At 41.7% G+C, this 24,007-nt stretch overlaps 1 protein-coding gene and 1 pseudogene across 1 annotated transcript; one reads left to right on the top strand and one right to left on the bottom strand.

Annotated features, from left to right (window-relative positions):
- Positions 1–22: 22 nt before the first annotated feature.
- On the top strand, positions 23–2,301 carry LOC120052077 (annotated as a pseudogene).
- A 5,586-nt stretch (positions 2,302–7,887) lies between these two features.
- On the bottom strand, positions 7,888–22,401 carry LOC120052078 (protein-glutamine gamma-glutamyltransferase K-like). Its single transcript, XM_038998935.1, has 13 exons — positions 22,134–22,401; positions 18,337–18,528; positions 17,199–17,450; positions 11,266–11,384; positions 11,029–11,136; positions 10,693–10,870; positions 10,447–10,585; positions 10,113–10,305; positions 9,828–9,981; positions 9,395–9,679; positions 9,119–9,279; positions 8,831–8,967; positions 7,888–8,035 (listed from the first exon to the last, which is right to left on the bottom strand). The coding sequence occupies exons 1-13, from the start codon at positions 22,399–22,401 to the stop codon at positions 7,891–7,893; spliced, it is 2,331 nt and encodes a 776-aa protein (XP_038854863.1). The 3' UTR covers positions 7,888–7,890.
- Positions 22,402–24,007: the final 1,606 nt, after the last annotated feature.

Consider the following 24,007-nt stretch of genomic DNA (forward strand, 5'->3'; position numbering starts at 1 on the left):
CCCTGTGTGCCTTTAGTTTGCGATGAACGATATTGAACCAATGTAAATTAGTGGAATGAATTAAGAAAAGTGAGCACTTTGGTTTGATAACCGTTTTGCATGGTAGACACTAAGGATTGAGTATTTTATTTTTATGAATTTGTCAATTCTAGTGGCAATTTGATTTATGCTGTTGATCATAAAGTGTGTACATATAATAATAAATGTTTCCTGAACTTTCTTATATCTCTAAGATATAGGACAGACACTTCGGAACAAACTTCCTTTAAATACTTTTTTGGAGTGTGCACAGCTGTCATCAAGGCAAAGGTGGCTACTTTGAAGAATCTCAAATATAAAATATATTTAGATTTGTTTAGAACATTTTTGGTTAATACATGATTCCCTATGTGTTATTTCATAGTTTTTATGTCTTCACTATTATTCTACAATGTAGAAAATAAGAAAAATAAAGAAAAACCCTGGATGGGTAGGTGTGTCCAAACTTTTGACTGGTACTGTATATATTTATTTTACTTTAAGGGATCTTAAAATTCAAAACCAAATAGCAAATTATCCTTGATATGACCTTCTTAAAGCAATTCTATATAGCTTAGTAGAGCATTTTCAAATCAAGTATTAATTGACTCTTAGACAGTGCTTAGACTGTTCAGTGATGAAAATAAGGGGTTAAAAACATGTTAAAAATAAATAATGTTTCCTGATCTTTCTTATATCTCTCACATATAGGACAGACAATTCCAAACAAACTTCCTTTTGAATCTTTTGCAGACTATCTGTTCCATGTAGTGAATTTGTTATGCAATGCTTTTGTATGGGTTAATAGATGTAAGGCCCAAAATAATTTTCCTAATTGGATATTTTTAATACTTTTTATATTCTTAAAATAATACAAACTCAAATAGCTAAATGTTTCTTGGTATGACCTTCTTAAAACAATTCCATATAGCTTAGTACAGATAACAATACTGAGCCAAAGTAAGTTTGTGGAAATAATCATGAATAGTGAGCACTTTGGTTTGATAACAGTTTTGCATAGTAGACATTTAATGAAAATGTAGTATTTTGTTTTTGAAGTGTGTGTCCTCTCTGTAAGTCAGTATCTGGCTGGGAATGGTGTGCCCTCATGGTGCCCCACGTCCATGTCCATTCTGAAGAGCACAGAAGCCAAGATCCTTGACAGTGAGTTCCCTTATCTAATATGTCTGAAAGCATTTCACAGGTACCCACCAGTCCTGACTTAACTACTTGATTATGCCACATTGTATCACCTGTACTTTTTGTTGTCTCACCTCCCTTCCTCTCCTTTTCCGAGACTCAAAATGATGTGTGGGCTCATTTTGTGTCCCTACCCAATCAGGATCTGGACCCTAACTGTCACCAACAGGAACCAGCTAAATGCTCCCAAGCCTGGTACTGTCTCTCCCCTTCTCTATAGTGTTTTTGTCAGTCAGTACCAAATACTCACTTTTCCGGTGGAGCGGACATACCTTTTGTACTACATTGAGTCCGCCTAACCATTTCCCTTTTCCTCCACTCTTCCAGTTGCACAGATACCTCTTGGGATGGTCCATAATATGGATTTGGGGGAGGGGGAGGGTTTTGGATACTTAACCTAGACCCTTCTGTCACTATCAACCACTCTTTGTGTTTGACTTGCTGGGTTTCGGACATAGCTCCAGACCCCAATTCTCCATGGTCTCAGCTCTGGCTGAGGAGCAGTCAGTCAGAACTGGAGGCGGGCCCTTGACCTGGACTGCATGCTCCTATTGGGTCACAGTCTGGACGACTACTTGGCAACATCTTATGCCATTCAATACCCTGAGAGGTCAGAGGAGAAGTTTACATTGACACACTCTTTAGAGGCTAATATTTGGCTTTTTGATGAAAAGCATATGAACTTGGCGTAACATGGCTCTTTCTTCCTTTCCCTATCAAAGTCAGTAACCTGATTCTGGTTGACCGCTGGGGCTTCCAGCCCATGCCTGTGGATGCAACCTCAGGATTGACCAGACCAGGCTGCCCTTGGGCCCTAATAGCCTTTTCCACTCTCTTCAACCCACTGGCATTGATCCGAGCCGCAGGACCCTGGGTTGAGAGGGGACTGGTTGTCTGAGTGGCATGGCCTGTGGTTCAGGGATGAAAGTTAATATAGGTTAACTCTTTCTTTTGATATTTTGTCTCCTTTTTTCCCTAATCTTTACTACCCCATCTCTCTTTCCCAGGTAAAAAATGAGTTAACAGATTTAGTCCGGATTTCAATGGGAGGTTTCAGGGCCTACTTGATAAAGACACTATAGACAGATTGGCTGACATTGTCATGAAAATGATGCTCTCACATTGATGTGGCTGGAAGATGTGCTTTGTTATGATACTGAACAGTCATATATCTAGCAACAATGACAAGAAGCTGCCTTGTGGGGAATCGTAAGTGGCTCATTTCAGCCCGTTGTATCTTGTTATTGATACCATGTCTTGTTTTGGGGTGTTTTGGCTGATGTCATGTCTATGCTAATATAGCAAAAATTCACTAGCTAGCTAACCAACAACTGTAAGGATGTATTTGAGAGACAAGTGCTCATTGTGCAAATTTATTTATGTTTTCAATAAACATTTTCAGACAAAATATAGTCTGGTGTTTAACCTTCCCATGTTACCCCGCTCCGCCGCAGACAACTGGCTTCCAGTCGAAGCGCACATCAACTACAAGACCATGGTACTTGCCTACGGAGCAGCAAGAGGAACTGCCCTTCCCTCCCTTCAGGCTATGCTCAAACCTTACAACCCAACCTGAGCATTCCGTTCTGTCACTGCTGGTCTGTTGGCCCTCCTACCCCTACGGATGTTCCCACTCAGCCCAGTACAAGCTTTTCTCTGTACCCCAGAAGCTAGGACAGCAGAGCCCTTGCCCATCTTCCTGAAAACATCTGAAACGCTACCTCTTCAATGAATATCTTAAATAATCCCAAAGTACCCCTCCTCGCAGACCTTCCTGGTAAAATGTCGCGTAAAAGTCACCTATCACCCATAGTGCTAGGAGAAATATTTGTAAATAAGAAATCATAGCCAAGCCCATACTTAATTTAGGATTTTTTAACCTTTTATTTTAACAGGGAAGAATGTGCTCTGTATAATATATTTATATATATATATATATATATATATATATATATATATGTGTGTGTGTGTGTGTGTGTATATATATATATATGTATATGTGTATGTGTGTATATATATATATATATATATATGTGTGTATGTTCGTAGGTGGCTCGTGTGTGTCCTCATTCAATACTTTAAATTGCCCAAAAGGCACCAGAATATCAAGATAAAATGTGTTTTAGAATTTTGTTCCAGCAATACGGTGCATTAAAACTAATAGCAGGTTTACCCATCTCGGTGGAGACCCTAGGAACCTGAAGAGTTAACCAATCCTGTGAACGGGTTAGGTGACTCAGGTGTCTATACTTCAACAGAAAAGTTAGATAAGATGGAAGTTTATGAAGTAGGGGCTTGTAAACAAAAAAGGGAGTAATGTAGAGATCTACGGGTCTTTAGCGAAGTCCAGATAACCTTTTGATACAGGATGCAGTAAATGAGTATCAAAACTGTTGCCTGTAACAAAACGAAGGGCACTATTGTAGGTGGCATCCAAAGGTTTAAGAGTAGTAGCAGCTGCACTTTGATAAATAATATCACCAGAATCAAGAACAGAAAAAAAGGTTGACTGAATAATCTGCTTGCTATTGCTTAGAGAAAGACACCATATGTTTCTGTAGAAAAAGCCAACCTTAAATCTTAGCTTCTTAACCAGCTCATCTATAGGTTTTTTAAACTTCAAATCCATTTCCATCCAAATGCCTAAGTATTTATATGCATGAACACATTCAAACCATCTAATGAGTAAACATGTAGTTCATCTGAAACATTCATACGAGAGTTTAAAAACGACATGTATTTTGTTTTAAATTAGCAAGGGATTCTGGCATAGCTATACAATCTGACTGTAGTTTTGACACAGCCAGATCAACAGTTGGGGCAATAGCATACATAATAGTACCATCCACATTATAGATTAAATTGACAGTTTTTAACAGATTGACCAATGGTGTTTATAGAAATAGTTAAGAGAACAGGTCCCAAAATTGACCCCTGTGGTGCATCTTTATGTACAGTACTTCAAGAAATGAACTTAACCCCGTCAATCACAATGGCATGAGTTCTGTCACTAAGATAATCATGAAACCATGAACAGGCATCAGAGATCAGGCCTATCGAGGACAACTTATTCAATAAAATAGCATGATCGACAGTATGAAAAGCTTTTGACAGGTCCACAAACAGCACATTTCATTATAGCGTCTAAAGTATTGACAAGATCATTAACAACTAAAATGGTTGCTGTAATAGTGTTATGCCTAGGCCTAAAACCTTATTGGTTTACATTCAAAATACATTTCTCAAATAAAAAAGAGCAAAGTTGTACATTTACCAAGCTTTCAAGAATCTTAGCTAGACAGGAAGCCTTGAAATGGGCCAATAATTATTAAGATCACTACTAACCCAGCCTTTATGGAGTGGCAGCACTGATTTCCATACTTTTTGAATATTTCCTGAAACAATGTTTAAAAATGTGGGTTACTGAGCCAACAATGATGGGCGCTGCACACTTCAGCAGACCAGGATCCAATTGTTCGGCCCATCTGGATTTCTTATTGTCTATTGCTAGCAAAACATTCAGGACTTGTTTTTGTGTAAATAGCCTAAAATAATAATTTCTCTGATCATTCAACAAGTTTCCCCTATCAGCATCCAGCCCAACATCATTGTGAATAGGCTTAGAAGTTATTTCAAAGAGAGAGCCTGCTGAAATAAAATGGTGATTAAATGCATCAATGATGGAATTTTTTCCTGTAATGAGGCCAGTGTATGAATTAATTTATTGTGGCAGAGAGGAGGAAGTAGAACTCTTCAGGGATTTGACAGTTTTCCAGAATTTTGCCTGGTTCCCATTACAATTCGATCTACCTTTAACCATACATTTTTTGAAGGGAACATGATTATCCACAATAGTATAGAAGGCTCAAAGCTAAATCAGGGTCAGGGATAGCTGAACTACAGTCAAGGTCACTAAAATAAAGATCATGTGAAAAAGCCTGTTCACTGAAATTGTTGAAGTTCCTCTGTGTGCTGACACAAACAACTGGGCAATGGTTACTAATGTCTTCGGAAAAGACACCAGTAGAAACATATTTCTCTGATGTATTCGTTAAAATAAGACCAATCAGAGTTGATTTTGAAGGATTTTTAGGGTTGGACTGTGTAGGCTTAGACATCAGCTGGGTTAGGTTTAGATTATTACACATGCATTTTAGGTTGTCTGAGGCCTGCATTTCCCAATCATAATTTAGGTCAACCAGGATGATAACTTCTGATTTAGTAAAAAGAGAAAAACGAGTTAATTCCTCAAGTGCACAAAGGTTAGCAGAGGGAGGACGGTAGACCCCAATAACAGTTATGGAGCAATTATTCCCCAGACAAAGACTCAATATTATTATTATCAGAATGAGTCTAGAATGTCCCCAGAGATCCAAGTTTCAGTCAAAACGAGAATGTCCGGATTCGTTTGCATAGCCCAGATCTTGATTTAATCCAGTTTAGGAAGTAAGCTCCTGATGTTCAGATGCATCAACCCAAGTCCTTTACGATTTTTAGTCACAAGGAGTCTCCAATTCAAACAAGCTATGTTCAATAGGCAGTTGCAGGCCCTGTCTGACGGTTGATATTGATATAGTTGGTATGGCTATAAGATTGCACCATTTGGTCTACCGAGGGGGTAGACCAAACCGAGGGGGTATTCAAGTTTATGGAATTCACATTTGACCTAAAAGCACTGGGTGAGCAGACCACAGTGGGCTTCTCTTTTGAGCTAACAATAGCAGACCTAAGAGTGGAGTTCAAACGAATGGGTACAAGATTACAACTGACAACACACCTGAAATCATCCTCACAGTCCCTCACTCCTCCCCCTTCTCTTTCCCTGTCTCAGGTGGTTGAGGGAGCTGCTCATCAGGTCTATGTTGATCAGCCTGAGGAGTTCAGAGTTGTGTAGACCATCTGTGATAATGTAGACTGAGACTGAGTGATTGCGTGTGTGTGACTAATTTAACAATGCTGCTTAATTTTATTTATATAATACAGCCTACTGTGTGAGTTTTGTTGGCAGAGGCTGATTAGCTCAGTGCCAACCACTATAGGCTTTTAAAAAAGTTTTCCTTTTCAAGAGGCTTGACATGTCATGACATGTCATGAGTCATGACTGACAATAAGACCACCATTATAGTATCTTGACTTTTTTATGAAGGGGTTGACTTATGACTGCCAATATCATGTGTTTTAATGAACTAATGAATATGAAAAAGGCCAAATAAATGTAGAAAGATGTGATTTGTACATTACAGTTTATGTATGTGTATGAGGGAGTGTGTTCATAATTGTGCATGATGTCAAACTGAACACTTACATCATTAAAATATCAACTCTTTCATAACATGTACTTGGGTAAACCTGTTGCTGTCACTCTACCAATTCTCTCTCTCTATCTCTCTCACACACACACACACACACACACACACACACACACACACACACACACACACACACACACACACACACACACACACACACACACACACACACACACAGAATAAGGACAAAGTATTGAAGTGGAATTAATTTACTCACATAGTATAAAAAAACGTAAATAGCACACAAATACAATACACTATTAAAACAGTTACAGATTATATGCTGTTTGTGAAAAACGTGTGTAGCTGCCATTTCAGCATTTTTGTCATAAACCTCTACCTTGGGTGCTTCATTTAGTTCAGCTCTAATTGTGTACTTAATATTGAGATGCAGAAGTGCAAAAAAACAGAACATCTGATGTTAATACAAAACCTGGATCCAAAAACCATGGGATGGAGCAGATTTAACTTGACTTCCTAATACTGATTTGTTCATCCAGTTCAAATAGAAAGACTTTTAGACATTCACACTACATGTAGTGCATTTTTTTATTTTACCTTTATTTAACTAGGCAAGTCAGTTAAGAACAAATTCTTATTTTCAATGACGGCCTAGGAACAGTGGGTTAACTGCCTTGTCCAGGGGCAGAACGACAGATTTTTACCTTGTCAGCTCGGGGATTCAATCTTGCAACCTTTCGGTTACTAGTCCAACGCTCTAACCACTAGGCTACCTGCTGCATAAGCATGAATATGTGTTTGAAAGAACTGATCTCTTAAAATCCATAACAATGTTTATAAGTTAATAATAGCACCAAATTATTTGATAATTGTACAGTGTTAGTTAACACAAAGCCCTTCTAATAAGTGATAAATAATAGCTGAGATAAATCTGATGGTGTCATAGATAGTGTATAATGTTCTGTCAACATAACATGCAACACATTCTGTATAAGGTATTATTGCTGCACTGTACAGTATGCTGAGCAAACATTATTGTTCCCATGTGTCATATAACTAACGGGTGCTCTGTTCAGTAGGTATGCTTCAAGTCCTAATATTAGTCTTGTAAAGGCTGCAATCATTCGTTTAGCCACTTTTCAAGGCACATTATACAGGTCCAATCTGATTTTGAGAGGGAGGAATGGAAACATTTGTGACAACATGACTATTGAAAATGCTTGTTTTGCATGGTGTATGGTTTTCCTGTCTCACAAGCTGTACTTTCGAACATCATAATTGACTCAACAGCAACACCAGCGCTCTGGTAGGGGGAAGAGGAAGGGAGATGATTTCTTCTGACCTCCATAGTGATTATGCCTCAATAGTCAAGCAGACCGAGAGGTCTATGATGTCTGAAGACTTATTTCTCCTTCACGTTGATGTCAGCAACACCATGAACCTGTGTGAGCTGTTTACAGTCCAGTGAAGCCAACAGTTTCCTGGGTCCAGGCAGGGTGGGGACAAAGACCTCCGTCTGAACCACAGTGGCGCGACTGGCCACGTCACTGAGAGATATGATAGAGACACTCAATATTGCGCTTGTTCAAAACATGAAGGAAGATTGACTACATGCACCACAGATTGACAGAGAGTATAGTGTCATACAGAATTATGTTGTGTTCAGATGAACTCATAGGCATGTTTTGCTGATGTTACACTCAGGGTTGGGGTCAATTTTACAAATTCAATTCTAATTAAATTCTCTCTCCCTGTAAATTCCATTTAAATCGATTCAAATTCCAGGTCAGTCTTTGAATTCAGAGATAATTCAAGTCCTCTGAATTACAATGTTAGGTAAGTTCCAAGAATTGAATTCCCAATTCAATGTTATCCCCAACAGTTCCACAAATTCCAATTTGAATTCAATTCCCTCAGGCTTTCAGGCTTCAGACAGTCTAGCTGTCTAGCTACTGGAAATATAGGAATACAGCTTGAAATGATTAAAAACAAATCCTAGGGTCAATTTGTTGAAACTACGTCCATTAATTCCCTTAACTGGGAAATGTAAATATATAGAATTCCAATTCAATTACATTCCAAAGATTAAATGTTTTACAATTCCAATTAAATTCCTATTCAAAAAGTTAAAACAGTATAATTCCAATTCCAATTCCATAATTTCAAGTGTTATTCAGTGTAAATTCTCCACTTCATGAGTGAATTCAAGAATTGAATTGGAATTTCAAATGAAATTGGATTTGACCCCAACCCTGGTTACAGGACATTTGTATATGCCCATGTGATGAATGGAGTGACAAAGAGATATGGCAAGCAGAATGTATGTGAACATAGTTTCTCACCCAACAGTGATCTGTCGAACACTCTGCAGGCCCAGCCCCTCTACACGGAACACCACTCCCTTCAGTGTGCATGGCAGAGGGTTGGTGAAGGAGATCTCAGCCGCCATCTTTTCCCCCACCACAGCCTCCCCTACTGGCTAGGAGGGAAAAGTATATGGAAACCTTATCATTACAGAACATCTCTGGATTATGTTGTCAACAGACAATATTCAGATGGACAGACAGACACAAATATGGATGCTGTGGATGAGATTTATGGAGATATTCATTCATTCTGTTTCTGCTTACCTTAATGATGAGGTCAGGGGTGCGGAGGCGGAAGCTGAACTGAGTTGCCAGAACCTGCTGTGTCTCACTGACCCTGCCCGACAGGGTCAGCATCAGAGCAGCCTGGTCCACAAGCTGGTCCTGGTAGTTCTGGTACTGAAGGATCCACTCCAGGTTCTTCACTGTTAGGAGAGGGAGGCAGGACTAGGGTGAGAAAAACCTGGACATGCAATGAATAACACTGTCTGACTGAACATCACTGATATATGTAACACAAGACATTTCCCAGTGGCTCACCTTCATTGGGTAGCAGCTCCACAGGAATTTGGTCCTTCTTGACAGTAGCCTTGACCACACCAGTGTAGTACATGACTGCCACCTGGCTGTGGAGGTTGATAGTGCGTGGTAGAGAACTAGTGTTGCGCATGACAATGGTCAGTTCTGCATCTCCCCCCATGCGTGGCCCCTCCCCATCCATGGTCACCTCTATGGATACATCCTGAGCGATGGGAGAGGAGTAGGCATCTGGTTTGGAGCCATAGCGACTTGCAGTCTCCACAGCAATGCGTTCCTCCTCTGTGCCTGGAGAGAATAACAATAAGAAAAAATAGAATAGATATTAACCTCTGGGTTCTTATACAGGAGTCTGCTTGTATAGGTATGGCAATGAAACTATGATATGCAATGCTACCCAGTGTTTGTTAATGTTTGCACAGCTATGTGAAGCTACCTTCTGGGTGCTTGTAAAGGTCTGTGATGTCATTGCGTTCATCGGAGCCCACAGCCTTGGTGCTGATACAGTGGCCCACTGCATTTTTCTCACTGTGGATCTGGGTGAAGGTGCCATCCAGGTTCCTCTGCCAGTAGATCTTATCACTGTTCACCTACAGTACAGGTACAGCAGAGAGAGAGAGGTAGAGATGGTTGAGATGGAGGACATCTGAGACTAGGGGCAAGTGAGGTCATCACTGTGCGTCTGAGAGAAAGGAAGGGAGAAGACACACTAGAGACCCACCTCGGCAAAGACGAATGGTGAGTCATGCTTCAGGAACACTTGTCCGTTACGGATGGCATTGACGGAGGCGGGGCCACAGCGGTATGTGCCCTGACTGGTCTCCTGGGGGGTGGAGTCTACTACCTGCCAGCCGCCATAACCAGGTGGCAAGTCTGGACGAGCCATCCAACAGTCGTTCCACACATGGAAGTTCCTAAAGCAGGAATGGGTTATAATTAGATGTAATCAAGTAAATCCACATTGTATTTACATAAGTGGTGTGTGATGACATGACTAAGATGATGTAGTACTGAATGATACCATGAGTAAGAGAGTATGATTATGTTCTACTCACCAGATGGAGTCAGAGTTGAGGTGATCTATAGACTCCAACTTCTCATCGAAGTACACATCTGTTGTCAAGGAGACATCTGTGTCGTGGGCGGAGTTGAAGTTGGACACACTACGGGAGGGAATGCCCAAACACCTCAACACTGGAAGAGATTGGAGGGTGAGAGGTTAGGGGTCAATGCATAGCAACATGGCACTCAAGTTTCCCTCAGATAAGTCATTTGATTTATCCAAAGACATACAAACACACCTGTGGTGGTGACCCCAGAGAAGACCCAGCACTGGCCATATCTGACCGGTGCACCTCCGTCCTTATGGTACATTTTCAGGATGTCAACACTGCCACTCCAGGATGTAGGGGAAGTCCCGCCCACATAGTTCCCTGACCAGTTCCCCTCCAGGATCCCACAGTCATCTGGGGAGTTGATCTGGGATAAAGGAGAGTACAGGTTCACTTTGGATTCAGTTTAGAGTTGGAATAATGAGGTGCCAGTTTGGTTGGACATTGGTTGGACTTAGAGGCGAGGTTAGAGGTGATACTGTGAAGTTCTAAAGTGTAGGCCCTGTGTTTGCGAGGAGGACTCACCATGGCTGAAATGACTCTCACCACGTTGACAGAGTCTCCCCAGCCTGAGGGGGGGGTCGCACTCTTCTCCAAAGCATAAAGACAGGCATCCAGGATCCCCTTGTCAAACTGAGAAATAGAGAGGGAGACATGAAAGGAGAGAGAGAAGCAGGGGCAATGATAGAAAGATGTTAGTTAGGTCTGTCCTACTCAGGACATTTTCCCATCAACTGACTTATAATCTTCATGTTCCTTCACCTGTCCATAGTTCCACGTTCTTGAACCAATCTGGTTCTCTGTGCCGTAGTAGAGCCTTCCAACATCATTCAGGATATACTCGTTCTTCTCATCGCCATTGTCCATGTACACTGTGTCATCTGACGAAGAAGAAGAGAGAGGTTAAATCCAGTTGTTCAAAAGGAAAATAATTCCATTGTGTGATGTCATCAGCCTGAAATGAGGGTGAAGACTATGGAGAGTCTCTGAGCTTACACTGTTAGAAAATAAACAGTGCTATCTAGAATCTAAAAAGATTATTCGGCTGTCCCCATAGGAGAACCCTTTGAAGAAACCTTTTTGGTTCCAGGTAGAACCCTTTTGGTCCAGGTAGAACCCTTTTGAGGTCCATGTAGAATCATTTCGACAGAGGGTTCTACCCTTTTGGAACCCTTTTTTCTAAGAGTGTAGGGTTGGCTGAGGACAGGGACAAGCTCTCTTTGTATTATCGGCTATGAAAAGCCAACTGACATTTGCTCCTGAGGTGCTGACTTGTTGCACCCTCGGCAACTACTGTGATTATTATATTTGACCATGCTGGTCATTTATGAACATTTGAACATCTTGGCCATGTTCTGTTATAATCTCCACCCGGCACAGCCAGAAGAGGACTGGCCACCCCTCATCGCCTGGTTCCTCTCTAGGTTTCTTCGTAGGTTTTGGCCTTTCTAGGGAGTTTTTCCTAGCCACCGTGCTTCTACACCTGCATTGCTTGCTGTTTGGGGTTTTAGGCTGGGTTTCTGTACAGTACTTTGAGATATCAGGTGATGTAAGAAGGGTTATATAAATACATTTGATTTGATTTGTATTAGCTAATTTACTTCTTCCTTCTCTCCTTCCTACCATCTCTCTCTCTCTCTCTCTCTCTCTCTCTCTCTCTCTCTCTCTCTCTCTCTCTCTCTCTCTCTCTCTCTCTCTCTCTCTCTCTCTCTCTCTCTCTCTCTCTCTCTCTCTCTCTCTCTCTCAAAGGCAACCTGCCTAAATGACTACAGACTCGTAGCACTCACGTTCGTAGCCATGAAGTGCTTTGAAAGGTTGGTAATGGCTCACATCAACACCATTATCCCAGAAACCCTAGACCCACTCCAATTTGCATACCGCCCAAACAGACCCACAGATAATGCAATCTCTATTGCACTCCACACTGCCCTTTCACACCTGGACAAAAGGAACACTTGTGTGAGAATGCTATTCATTGACTACAGCTCAGCGTTCAACACCATAGTGCCCTAAAAGCTCATCAATAAGCTAAGGAACCTGGGACTAAACACCACCCTCTGCAACTGGATCCTGGACTTCCTGACGGGCCGCCCCCAGGTGGTAAGGGTAGGTAGCAACACATCGGCCACGCTGATCCTCAACACTGGAGCTCCTCAGGGGTGCATGCTCAGTCCCCTCCTGTACTCCCTGTTCACCCACGGCTGCATGGCCAGGCACGACTCCAACACCATCATTAAGTTTGCAGACGACACAACAGTGGTAGGCCTGATCACCGACAACGATGAGACAGCCTATATGGAGGAGGTCAGAGACCTGGCCGGGTGGCGCCAAAATAACAACCTTTCCCTCAACGTAACCAAGACTAAGGAGATGATTGTGGACTACAGGAAAAGGAGGAACGAGCACACCCCCATTCTCATCGACGGGGCTGTAGTGGAGCAGGTTGAGAGCTTCAAGTTCCTTGGTGTCCACATCAACAACAAACTAGAGTGGTCCAAACACACCAAGACAGTCGTGAAGAGGGCACAACAAAACCTATTCCCCCTCAAGAAACTAAAAAGATTTCACATGGGTCTTGAGATCCTGCAACATCGAGAGCATCCTGACTGGTTGCATCAATGCCTGGTACGGCAATTACTCGGCCTCTGACCGCAAGGCACTACAGAGGGTAGTGCGTACGACCCAGTACATCACTGGGGCTAAGCTGCCTGCCATCCAGGACCTCTACACCAGGCGGTGTCAGAGGAAGGCCCTAAAAATTGTCAAAGACTCCAGCCACCCCAGTCATAGACTGTTCTCTCCACTACCACATGGCAAGCAAGCGGTACCGGAGTGCCAAGTCTAGGACAAAAAGGCAGTTTTTACCCCCAAGCCATAAGACTCCTGAACAGGTAATCAAATGGCTACCCGGACTATTTGCATTTTGTGCCCCCCCCCCAACCCCTCTTTTACGCTGCTGCTACTCTCTGTTTATCATATATGCATAGTCACTTTAACTATACATTCATGTACATACTACCTCAATTGGGCCAACCAACCAGTGCTCCGGCACATTGGCTAACCGGGCTATCTGCAATGTGTCCCGCCAACCACCCCCCGCCAACCCCTCTTTTACACTACTGCTACTCTCTGTTCATCATATATGCATAGTCACTTCAACCATATCTACATGTACATACTACCTCAATCAGCCTGACTAACCGGTGTCTGTATGTAGCCTCACTACTTTTATAGCCTCGCTACTGTATATAGCCTGTCTTTTTACTGTTGTTTTATTTCTTTACTTACCTATTGTTCACCTAATACCTTTTTTTGCACTGTTGGTTAGAGCCTGTAAGTAAGCATTTCACTGTAAGGTCTACACCTGTTGTATTCGGCCACGTGACAAATAAACTTTGATTTGATTTGATCAATTCGATTCAAGGGGCTTTATTGGCATGGGAAACATATGTTAACTTTGCCAAAGCAAGTGGAGTAGATAATATACAAAAGTGAAAAAAACTATAAAAATTAACAGTAAACATTACACTCACAGAAGTTCCAAAGAATAAAGACATTAAAAATGTCATATTATGTATATATACAGTGTTGTAACGATGTACAAATGGTTAAAGTACAAAAGGGAAAATAAATAAGCATAAATATGGGTTGTATTTACAATGGTGTTTGTTCTTCACTGGTTGACCTTTTCTTGTGGCAACATGTCACAAATCTCTCTGCTGTGATGGCACACTGGTATTTCACCCAGTAGATATGGGAGTTTATCAAAATCAGGTTTGTTTTCGAATTCTTTGTGGATCTGTGTAATCTGGGGGAAATATGTGCCTCTAATATGGTCATACATTGGGCAGGAGGTTAGAAAGTGCAGCTCAGTTTCCACCTCATTTTGTGGGCAGTGTGCACATAGCCTGTCTTCTCTTGTGAGCCAGGTCTGCCTACGGCGGCCTTTCTCAATAGCAAGGCTATGCTCACTGAGTCTGTACATAGTCAAAGCTTTCCTTAAGTTTGGGTCAGTCACAGATATTCTGCCACTGTGTACTCTCTGTTTAGGGCCAAATAGCATTCTAGTTTGCTCTGTTTTTTTGTTTATTCTTTCCAATGTGTCAAGTAATTATCATTTTTTTTAATGATTTGGTTGGATCTAATTCTGTTGCTGTCCTGGGGCTCCGTGGGGTGTGTTTGTGAACAGAGCCCCAGGACCAGCTTGCTTAGGAGACTCTTCTCCAGGTTCATCTCTCTGTAGGTAATGGATTTGTTATGGAAGGTTTGGGAATCGCTTCCTTTTAGGTGGTTGTAGAATTTAACGGCTCTTTTCTGGATTTTGATCATTAGCGGGTATCGGCCTAATTCTGCTCTGCATGCATTATTTGGTGTTCTACATTGTACACGGATTATATTTTTGCAGAATTCTGCATGCAGAGTCTCAATTTGGTGTTTGTCCCATTTTGTGAATTCTTCGTTGGTGAGCGGACCCCAGACCTTACAACCATAAAGGACAATGGGTTCTATAACTGATTCAAGTATTTTTAGCCAGATCCTAATTGGTATGTCGAATTTTATGTTCCGTTTGATGGCATAGAATGCCCTTCTTGCCTTGTCTCTCAGATCGTTCACAGCTTTGTGGAAGTATAGTTATTTGTGTGCTCTAGGGCAACAGTGTCTAGATGGAATTTGTATTTGTGGTCCTGGCGACTGGACCTTTTTTGAAACACCATTATTTTGGTCTTACTGAGATTTACTATCAGGGCCCAGGTCTGGCAGAATCTGTGCAGAAGATCTAGGTGCTGCTGTAGGCCCTCCTTGGTTGGTGACAGAAGCACCAGATCATCAGCAAACAGTAGACATTTGACTTCAGATTCTAGTAGGGTGAGGCCAGGTGCTGCAGACTTTTCTAGTGCCCTCGCCAATTCGTTGATATATATGTTGAAGAGGGTGGGGCTTAAGCTGCATCCCTGTCTCACCCCACGGCCCTGTGGGAAGAAATGCGTGTGTTTTTTGCCTATTTTAACCACTCACTTGTTGTTTGTGTACATGGATTTTATAATGTCGTATGTTTTTCCCCCAACATCCCTTTCCATCAATTTGTATAGTAGACCCTCATGCCAAATTGAGTTGAAGGCTTTTAAAAAAATAAACAAAGAATGAGAAGACTTTGCCTTTGTTTTGGTTTGTTTGTTTGTCAATTTGGGTGTGCAGCGTAAATACGTGGTCTGTCGTACGACAATTTGGTTAAAAGCCAATTTGACATTTGCTCAGTACATTGTTTTCACTGAGGAAATGTACGAGTCTGCTGTTAATGATAATGCAGAGGATTTTCCCAAGGTTGCTGTTGACACATATCCCACGGTAGTTATTGGGGTCAAATTTGTCTCCACTTTTGTGGATTGGGGTGATCAGTCCTTGGTTCCAAATATTGGGAAGATGCCAGAGCTAAGGATGATGTTAAAGATTTTTTTTTTTTTTTTTTTTTTTCCCCTTTTCTCCCCAATTTTCGTGGTATCCAATCGCTAGTAATTACTATCTTGTCTCATCGCTACAACTCCCGTACGGGCTCGGGAGAGACGAAGGTCGAAAGTCATGCGTCCTCCGAAGCACAACCCAACCAAGCCGCACTGCTTCTTAACACAGCGCGCCTCCAACCCGGAAGCCAGCCGCACCAATGTGTCGGAGGAAACACCGTGCACCCGCCCCCCTTGGTTAGCGCGCACTGCGCCCGACCCGCCACAGGAGTCGCTGGAGCGCGATGAGACAAGGATATCCCTACCGGCCAAACCCTCCCTAACCCGGACGACGCTAGGCCAATTGTGCATCGTCCCACGGACCTCCCGGTCGCGGCCGGCTGCGACAGAGCCTGGGCGCGAACCCAGAGACTCTGGTGGCACAGCTAGCGCTGCGATGCAGTGCCCTAGACCACTGCGCCACCCGGGAGGCCCTAGAATTTTAGTATAGCCAACTGGAATTTGTTGTCTGTATATTTGATAATTTCTTTGAGGATACCATCAACACCACAGGCCTTTTTGGGTTGGAGGGTTTTTATTTTGTCCTGTAGTTCATTCAAGGTAATTGGAGAATCCAGTGGGTTCTTAGATTTTTCCATTCTTCATCAAACCATTTGTCATTGTTGTTCATTTTCTTCGGTTTTCTATTTGAGATTTTCCGATTGAGATAGGGAAGTTGAGAGGTCAAATATACTGTTAATATTTTCTACTGCCAAGTTTACACCTTCACATTTACAGTGGAACATTTTGTCCAGAAAGTTGTCTAAAAGGGATTAAATTTGTTGTTACCTAATTGTTTTTTGGTAGGTTTCCAAACTACATTCCTTCCATCTATAGCATTTCTTAATATTACTCAGTTCCTTTGGCTTTGATGCCTCATGATTGAGTATTGCTCTGTTCAAGTAGACTATGATTTTGTTGTGGTCTGATAGGGGTGTCAGTGGGCTGACTATGAACGCTCTGAGAGACTCTGGGTTGAGGCCAGTGATAAAGTAGTCTACAGTACTACTGCCAAGAGATGAGCTATAGGTGTACCTACCATAGGAGTCCCCTCGAAGCCTACCATCTCTCTCTCTCTCTCTCTCTCTCTCTCTCTCTCTCTCTCTCTCTCTCTCTCTCTCTCTCTCTCTCTCTCTCTCTCTCTCTCTCTCTCTCTCTCTCTCTCTCTCTCTCTCTCTCTCTCTCTCTCTCTCTCACCTTTACACCAGGGGTTAAACAGCATGCAGATGTCATTCCCAGGGTCATGTGTAGATGTGGCCTCCCCCTTTGGGCTTTGCGTTGCCACGGTGAGCTGGTATCGGCCAATCACGGCTGTGGGCGGGGAGTTGATGGACAGCTTGAGCCTGTTGCCGTCCCGTTGCACAATCTTGGCCTCCCAACGGTCATCCTCCAGCTCCTCAACCAATGGAATGATGACATGGGTGCCCTTTGCCACTGTAGGCAAAGGTCCTATCCCAGACAGACACACACAAATATTACTCAGTATCATAAGAACAAAATATGTTGAAATTCTGTCGTGCAATTTCTCTTACTCCTATTTTAGCTGAATTTTTCTGTCATGAAAAAAATTACATGATGTTGGTTGTTGGCAACACTGACAAAAATATGTATTTCATTCGGTAATAAAACACGTGTTGATTCATAATCTGTAGTTAGTTATTAACGGCATCAAGAAATTCCTTCCTAAAAGAGTTCTATGTCAGACTGGTGACTGCACCCAAGGTGTTAACAGGGTGTGTTTGAGACAACAAGCAGAGCAACATTCTCATCCTCAAACACACACGCACACACAGACACATCTACAATCCACCCGCAGTACACTCATTCTGCAGATCCATACAGTATCTGTCCTGAATGTTGATTTGCTGCTTGTCTATTAATACATATCTCTCATTCAGTACACACTCATATTCAATGAATCTCTAAGATAAATATTACAATCTAGAAGCTGAAAGTGCATGGTGAAATGAGTTGGTTGGTGGCGAAGCTGTTTATGGTAGGAATGAATTGTCAGTGGAAAGAGGGGATTTTGCAGGACTGTGAGAGAGGCAGGCTCCTGTAAAACACTGGAGGCTTGCCACAAACCACATGCATGACTCCAGTTACCATGGTGATAATCCCCAAAACAAGACACAAGCACACTGACACACAAGCTCATGCCAATAAACAAAAACACACAACCAACTAGTTACTCTGTCAGTTCCCATGATTGGTTATAAAGGGCTTACTGTTATCATGTGCACTTGTTAGCCCTAGGGCTTCCCATCAGGGGAACAAGGGAGGACATTTTTGAGTCATTGTAACCCTTCATGATTCAGCAGAATGTCTCACTGACCTGTCCTAAGCTCCAGGTGGAGTTTCTCCGTGTTGGAATTGTAAGGTCGCGAGAGGTCAAGCCACATCATGAAGATCTGACCCCTGCGGATGATGAGGCCATCACCGTAGTAACGGTCTGTGTGATGCTCCATGCGGTTCTGACCTTTCTTTTTTTTCATCAGGTCTATGGACCGCACCATCAACAACAGCTCTGAGACAACAGGAAGAGAGGGAAGTTCATATTAAAGTCAACCATTCTGTCACAAATGTCACAATGTCTTGCGTAGTAACAATGAAATACAGTGCTCACATTTTGCTGTCTTGAAATTAAATCTAAAAAAGGATCAAATTCGTTTTTTTCTTACAGATCTACACAACCTACTCCACTTTCTTTAAGTGAAAGAAAATTATCTAAAATGTTCCAAATGAATAATACATGTAAAAAAAGATTACGTTGTTATGATTGCATATGTTTTCACACCCCAGAGTTAATACACTGACCAAAAATATAAACACAACATGCAACTATTAAAAGATTTTACTGAGTTACAGTTCATATAAGGAAATCAGTCAATTGAAATAAATTCATTCAGCCATAACATGTGGATTTCACATGACTGGGAATACAGATATGCATCTGTTGGTCACAGATAGCTTAAAAAATGTAGGGGCATGGATCAGAAAACCAGTCAGTATCTGGTGTGACCATTTGCCTCAGGCAGTGTGGCACATCTCCTTCACATAGAGTTGATCAGGCTGTTGATTGTGGCCTGTGGAATGGTGTCCAACTCCTCTTCAATGGCTGTGCGAAGTTGCTGGGTATTAGTGGGAACTTGAACACGCTGCTGTTCACGTCGATCCAGAACATCCCAAACATGTTCAATGGGTGACATGTCTTGTGACTCTACAGGCCATGGAAGAACTGAGACATTTTCAGCATCCAGGAATTGTATACAGATCCTTGCGACATGGGGCCGTGCATTATCATGCTGAAACATGGGGTGATAGTGGAGGATGAATGGGATGACAATGAGCTTTAGGATCTCGTCTTGGTATCTCTGTGCATTCAAATTGCCATTGATAAACTGCAATTGTGTTCGTTGTCCGTAGCTTATTCCTGCCCATACCATAACCCCACCGCCACTATGGGGCACTCTGTTCCCAATGTTGACATCAGCAAACCGCTCGCCCACATGATGCCATACACGCTGTTTGCCATCTGCCCGGTACAGATGAAAACGCGATTAATCTGTGAAGAGCACACTTCTTCAGCTTGCCACTGGCCATTGAAGGTGAGAATTTGCCCACTGAAGTCGGTTACGACGCCAAACTGCAGTCAGGTCAAGTCCCTGGTGAGGACAACGAGCACACAGATGAGCTTTACTGAGACGGTTTCTGACAGTGTGTGCAGCAATTCTTCGGTTCTGCAAACCCACAGTTTCATCAGCTGTCCTGGTGGCTTATCTCAGACCATCCCGCAGGTGAAGAAGTCAGATTTGGGTGTCCTGGGCTGGCGTGGTTACATGTGGTCTGCGGTTGTGAGGCCGGTTGGACGTACTGCCAAATTCTCTAAAACGACGTTGGATGCGGCTTATGGTAGAGAAATTAACATTGAATTCTCTGGAAAAATCTCTGGTGAACATTCCTGCAGTCAGCATGGCAATTACACACTCCCTCAAAACTTGAGACATCTGTGGCATTGTGTTGTGTGTATGGAAAATGTATGGGATCTTTTATTTCAAGATTCTACCAACTTTGCACAGCTGTTAGGTCAACATTGTGGTAGCCTTGATTACAAAATGATGTTATATTTATGCACCAAATGGTTGTTTTATGAAATAGAGTAAGGTTCATAGAACTCTCTCTCTCCCTTTCTGAGTTAACTGAGAGGAGTCTTTTGCAGCTTGGGCTGGCAACTGATTAAGTGATGACTTGGTGATAAAAAACCTACAGCTGGCATTCCATAGATCAGATGTGGTGGGTGTCACCGAGATAGAGATAGCCTGGAGGAACAAAACAGGCCTCAGTATTCCTAATTATCCTGGCATCTGGGAGACAACACCAGAGGCAGATGACCAGAGGATGAACCCAAAGTGACTTATGGTGCCCCACAATCTATATGGGAGGGGTGGAACCAAGCATTCTTGGTATCAGCTATGTAAACTGATCATTGCCTGTAAAGGGTAGGCTCTCGGCTCAACAGTCAAGACTGTTGGGTCGACGGATTCATTATTTCAATAATTAATCGATATTGAATAAAGATGATTGTTTGAAGAAATGACAAAGTCTCTCTCATTTGAATACAATATTCCACCACAACATATATCCATTGTCTTTGGCACAATTACTCAAGCCCAGTAAATTTGATTGAGAATAATTCAAGGACATCAATATTCAAACTCTGTCTCTGATTTTCAAGCTAATTTAAGTCAGGAACGAGACTGGACCACTCATGGAAACTCAGCACCCCTTGGAAAGCCATTCTGGTGTGTCATTGGCATTAAAATGTGAGTAATTGTACCACTGAAAAAGAAAACTCTATCCCAGGGTTAGGTTTTCAGTAGACTGTGGTGAGTTTTCCTCTGACTTTTTTTTCCTCCTGGGCTTAGCTCCTTTCATATTTATTTTTGATCCTGACAAACTCCCCAGTCCCTGCCGGTGACAAGCATACCCATAACATGATGGTGCCACCACAATACTTGAAAATACAGAGGTTTTTACTTTGTGTTGTGTTGTATTGAATTTGATCCAAACCTGTATTTTTTTATTTAGGCCAAAAGTTAATTTATTTTTCCTGTTGTCTTGGACTATTACTTAATGGCCTTGTTGCAACCAGAATAGAGTGGATATTTAAACACAGGCTTCCTTCTTTCACTTTGTCACACAGGCCAGTAATTTGGATCCTTACAGAAAAACCACATGATTTCACACATGGAAAATCACATGACCCCACATGAAATTTAATGTGAAATCATGTGAAAACATGTATTTTTGGAACACTTCACATGTGATTACATGTTTTCACATGTGTAGTTTCATGTTATCACATGTTGCTTTACATGTTGTCACATGCTATCATATTAACTAAGATCACAGATCACGTTTCTTTCCATAAGGGGAGTGAATGCAATGTTCTTGATCCTCTGTATTTTTAATTTGTGTGGTGGCAGCATCATGTGATGGGCATGCTTGTCACCGGCAGGGACTGCAGAGTTTGTCAGGATCAAAATAAATATGAATGGAGAAAAGCCCATGTAAAAAGTTACAGAAAAAAAACCTCAGTCTTCTGAAAACCTAACCCTGGGTAAGAGTTGTATTTTTTAGTGGGACAATTACACACATGTTAATAACAAATAGACACCAAAATGGCTTTCCAATAGGTGGTGAGTGTTCCTGAATGGTCCAGTCTCAGTCCTGACTTAAATCTGCTTGAAAATCAGAGACAGGGTTTGAATATTGCTGCCCACAATTTTAATGAGCTTGAGCAATTTTGACAAAAACAATGGATATATGTTGCGCTATGAGTTGTGAAAGGTTGGTAGCATCTTATTAAAAATTATTCACAGCTGTAATGGCTGCCAAAGGTGCTTCCACCAAGTATTAACTCTGGGGTGTGAAGACATACGCAATCAATACATCTTAATTTTTTTAAACTTTCACTTTGAAAATGTGGAGTAGGTTGTGTAGATAGGTAGGAAGGAAATCCAATTGAAGCCCTTTTTAGATTTAATTTTTAAGGCAGCAAAATGTAAAGACTGCAAGGGGTGTGTAGACTTTCACTAGCGACTCTATGGTAATTTTAAAAGTATAAATTACCTTCAAGGTTACTTCCATTAGTGACTGGCTTGTCACCATTCCCCACAAGCTTGTCTACATCATCGATCCCTGTGACAACCTTATCTGCGATGTCATCATCTTTGCTCGGTCTTTGACAGCAACAAGGACAGATCTTACGTAACCATTGTCGACACCCCCCTTCTTCCGTGTTCTTCTCTGGCTCCTCATCTTTCCCCAATCCCAGTGTGACTGATGGGAAGCGACCAACTGTAGACGTGTTTCTGACTGATGGTGTTTCCACAGGCATCCTGAGAAACAAAAGAAAACAGAGAGTGGCATGTATTGTTGTCACTTTGCGTGTGCTTAGAATTCTATCCTCAATCCAGATCCATCCAATAACTTTTTGAACAATTGTCATTATAATTGGCCAATGTGCATCACAAATCGAATGTAGTCCTCTCATCTAATGAGTGAATTAAAGCTATGCTATACTCATTACTTGTGATCACATCAATATATTAATACCCCTCCTAACTCTCCTATTATGTGTCCAGTCTCTCCCATAAACTCCTCTTCTTCTTCCACTCTCTTTTATCCAAGTCCTTTTAATTTCATTCCCCCCACCACACACACACACACACAATTGTCATACTTGAGTAAAAGTAAAAATACTTTAATAGAAAATTACTCAAGTAAAGTACATTATTTTCTATAGAAATGTAGTGAAGTAAAAGTAAAAGTTGTCAAAAATATAAATAGTAAAGTACCCATACCCCAAAACACTGTAGTACTTTAAAGTATTTTTACTTCTGTACTTTACGCCACTGGTAATAATCATCTTTGTAGATTCCTTTCCAGTAACTTCTTTAGTCCTACTGAAAGCCTTTCCCACAATCTATCTGCATTCCTACTTTGCACTGACTGTTACTACACAGTGACAGAGCAGAGTCTCAATAAGGAAACACTGCAAGGTCCAATGTAGCCCTTTTTATCTCAATATCAAATCATTTCTGTGTAACAATTTACCCTTGCCTACAATTTCCGCGGCCCCGCTGAAATCTAATTCTCATAATACAGAAATCCCCATCAAAATCCATCTGTTTAAGATAGAGATATGTATTTTTTCCATGGGCTGCGTGTCAATCCCGCATCTACGGTGAAAGGTGGCAGAGCTAGTGCAATGCTTGTCAGACCATGAGACATCCCAAAAATCAGTCTTCTCAGGAAAACATCTGTAGTGTCCGAACGGTTTGTTCTACAAACTACACTGAACAAAAATATAAACGTAAGATGTAATGTGTTGGTCCCATGTTTCATCAGCTGAAATAAAAGATCCCAGAATTTTTCCAGATCCACAAAAAGCTTATTTCTCTCACATTTTGTGCACAAATTTGTTTACATCCCTGTTAGTGAGCATTACTGATTTGCCAAGATAATCCATCTACCTGACAGGTGTCGCATATCAAGAAGCTGATTAAACAGCATGATCATTACAAAGGTGCGCCTTGTGCTGGGGACAATAAAAGGCCACTTTAAAATGTGCAGTTTTGTCACAAAACAATTTCACAGTATTATTCCAACCTCATAGTGTGGAAATACACATAAAAAGCACAGGGCCTTTAAAGTCGCCCGACCACCTCATTACTTATGTACATGCTAATGAGGAGAATCAAAGAAAGGAGTGGAGAGATTGAGGCTAAGTTATAGACGGAGAGAGAAAGGAATGTTTCTTCATCGTCAATGTTAAACCTAACCCGTGTGACCTCAGACTTAAGAACAACCATGGGAGGGAGAGAGTGTAAAAACATTCCACTGACTGAGTTCAAGATAGAAATTGCGCAACTGCTGAGATGTGTGAACAAGTGGAATAGTGAGATATGTGAACAGTCTAACTAAAATTGGAAATGCCTAAA

Source organism: Salvelinus namaycush, chromosome 8 (genome assembly GCF_016432855.1).
Source record: "Salvelinus namaycush isolate Seneca chromosome 8, SaNama_1.0, whole genome shotgun sequence".
NCBI classification, from domain to species: Eukaryota; Metazoa; Chordata; class Actinopteri; order Salmoniformes; family Salmonidae; genus Salvelinus; species Salvelinus namaycush.

What these genes read in the sequence shown, in the direction of transcription:
- LOC120052078 (XM_038998935.1), bottom strand. Translation starts at nt 22,401, where the DNA reads ATGCCTGTGGAAACACCATCAGTCAGAAACACGTCTACAGTTGGTCGC. An exon ending in CACCATTCGTCTTTGCCGAG is followed by an intron (nt 9,982 to 10,112) that starts GTGGGTCTCTAG and finishes CCTGTACTGTAG; the next exon opens with GTGAACAGTGATAAGATCTA. An exon ending in GGAGCTGCTACCCAATGAAG is followed by an intron (nt 9,280 to 9,394) that starts GTGAGCCACTGG and finishes CTCTCCTAACAG; the next exon opens with TGAAGAACCTGGAGTGGATC.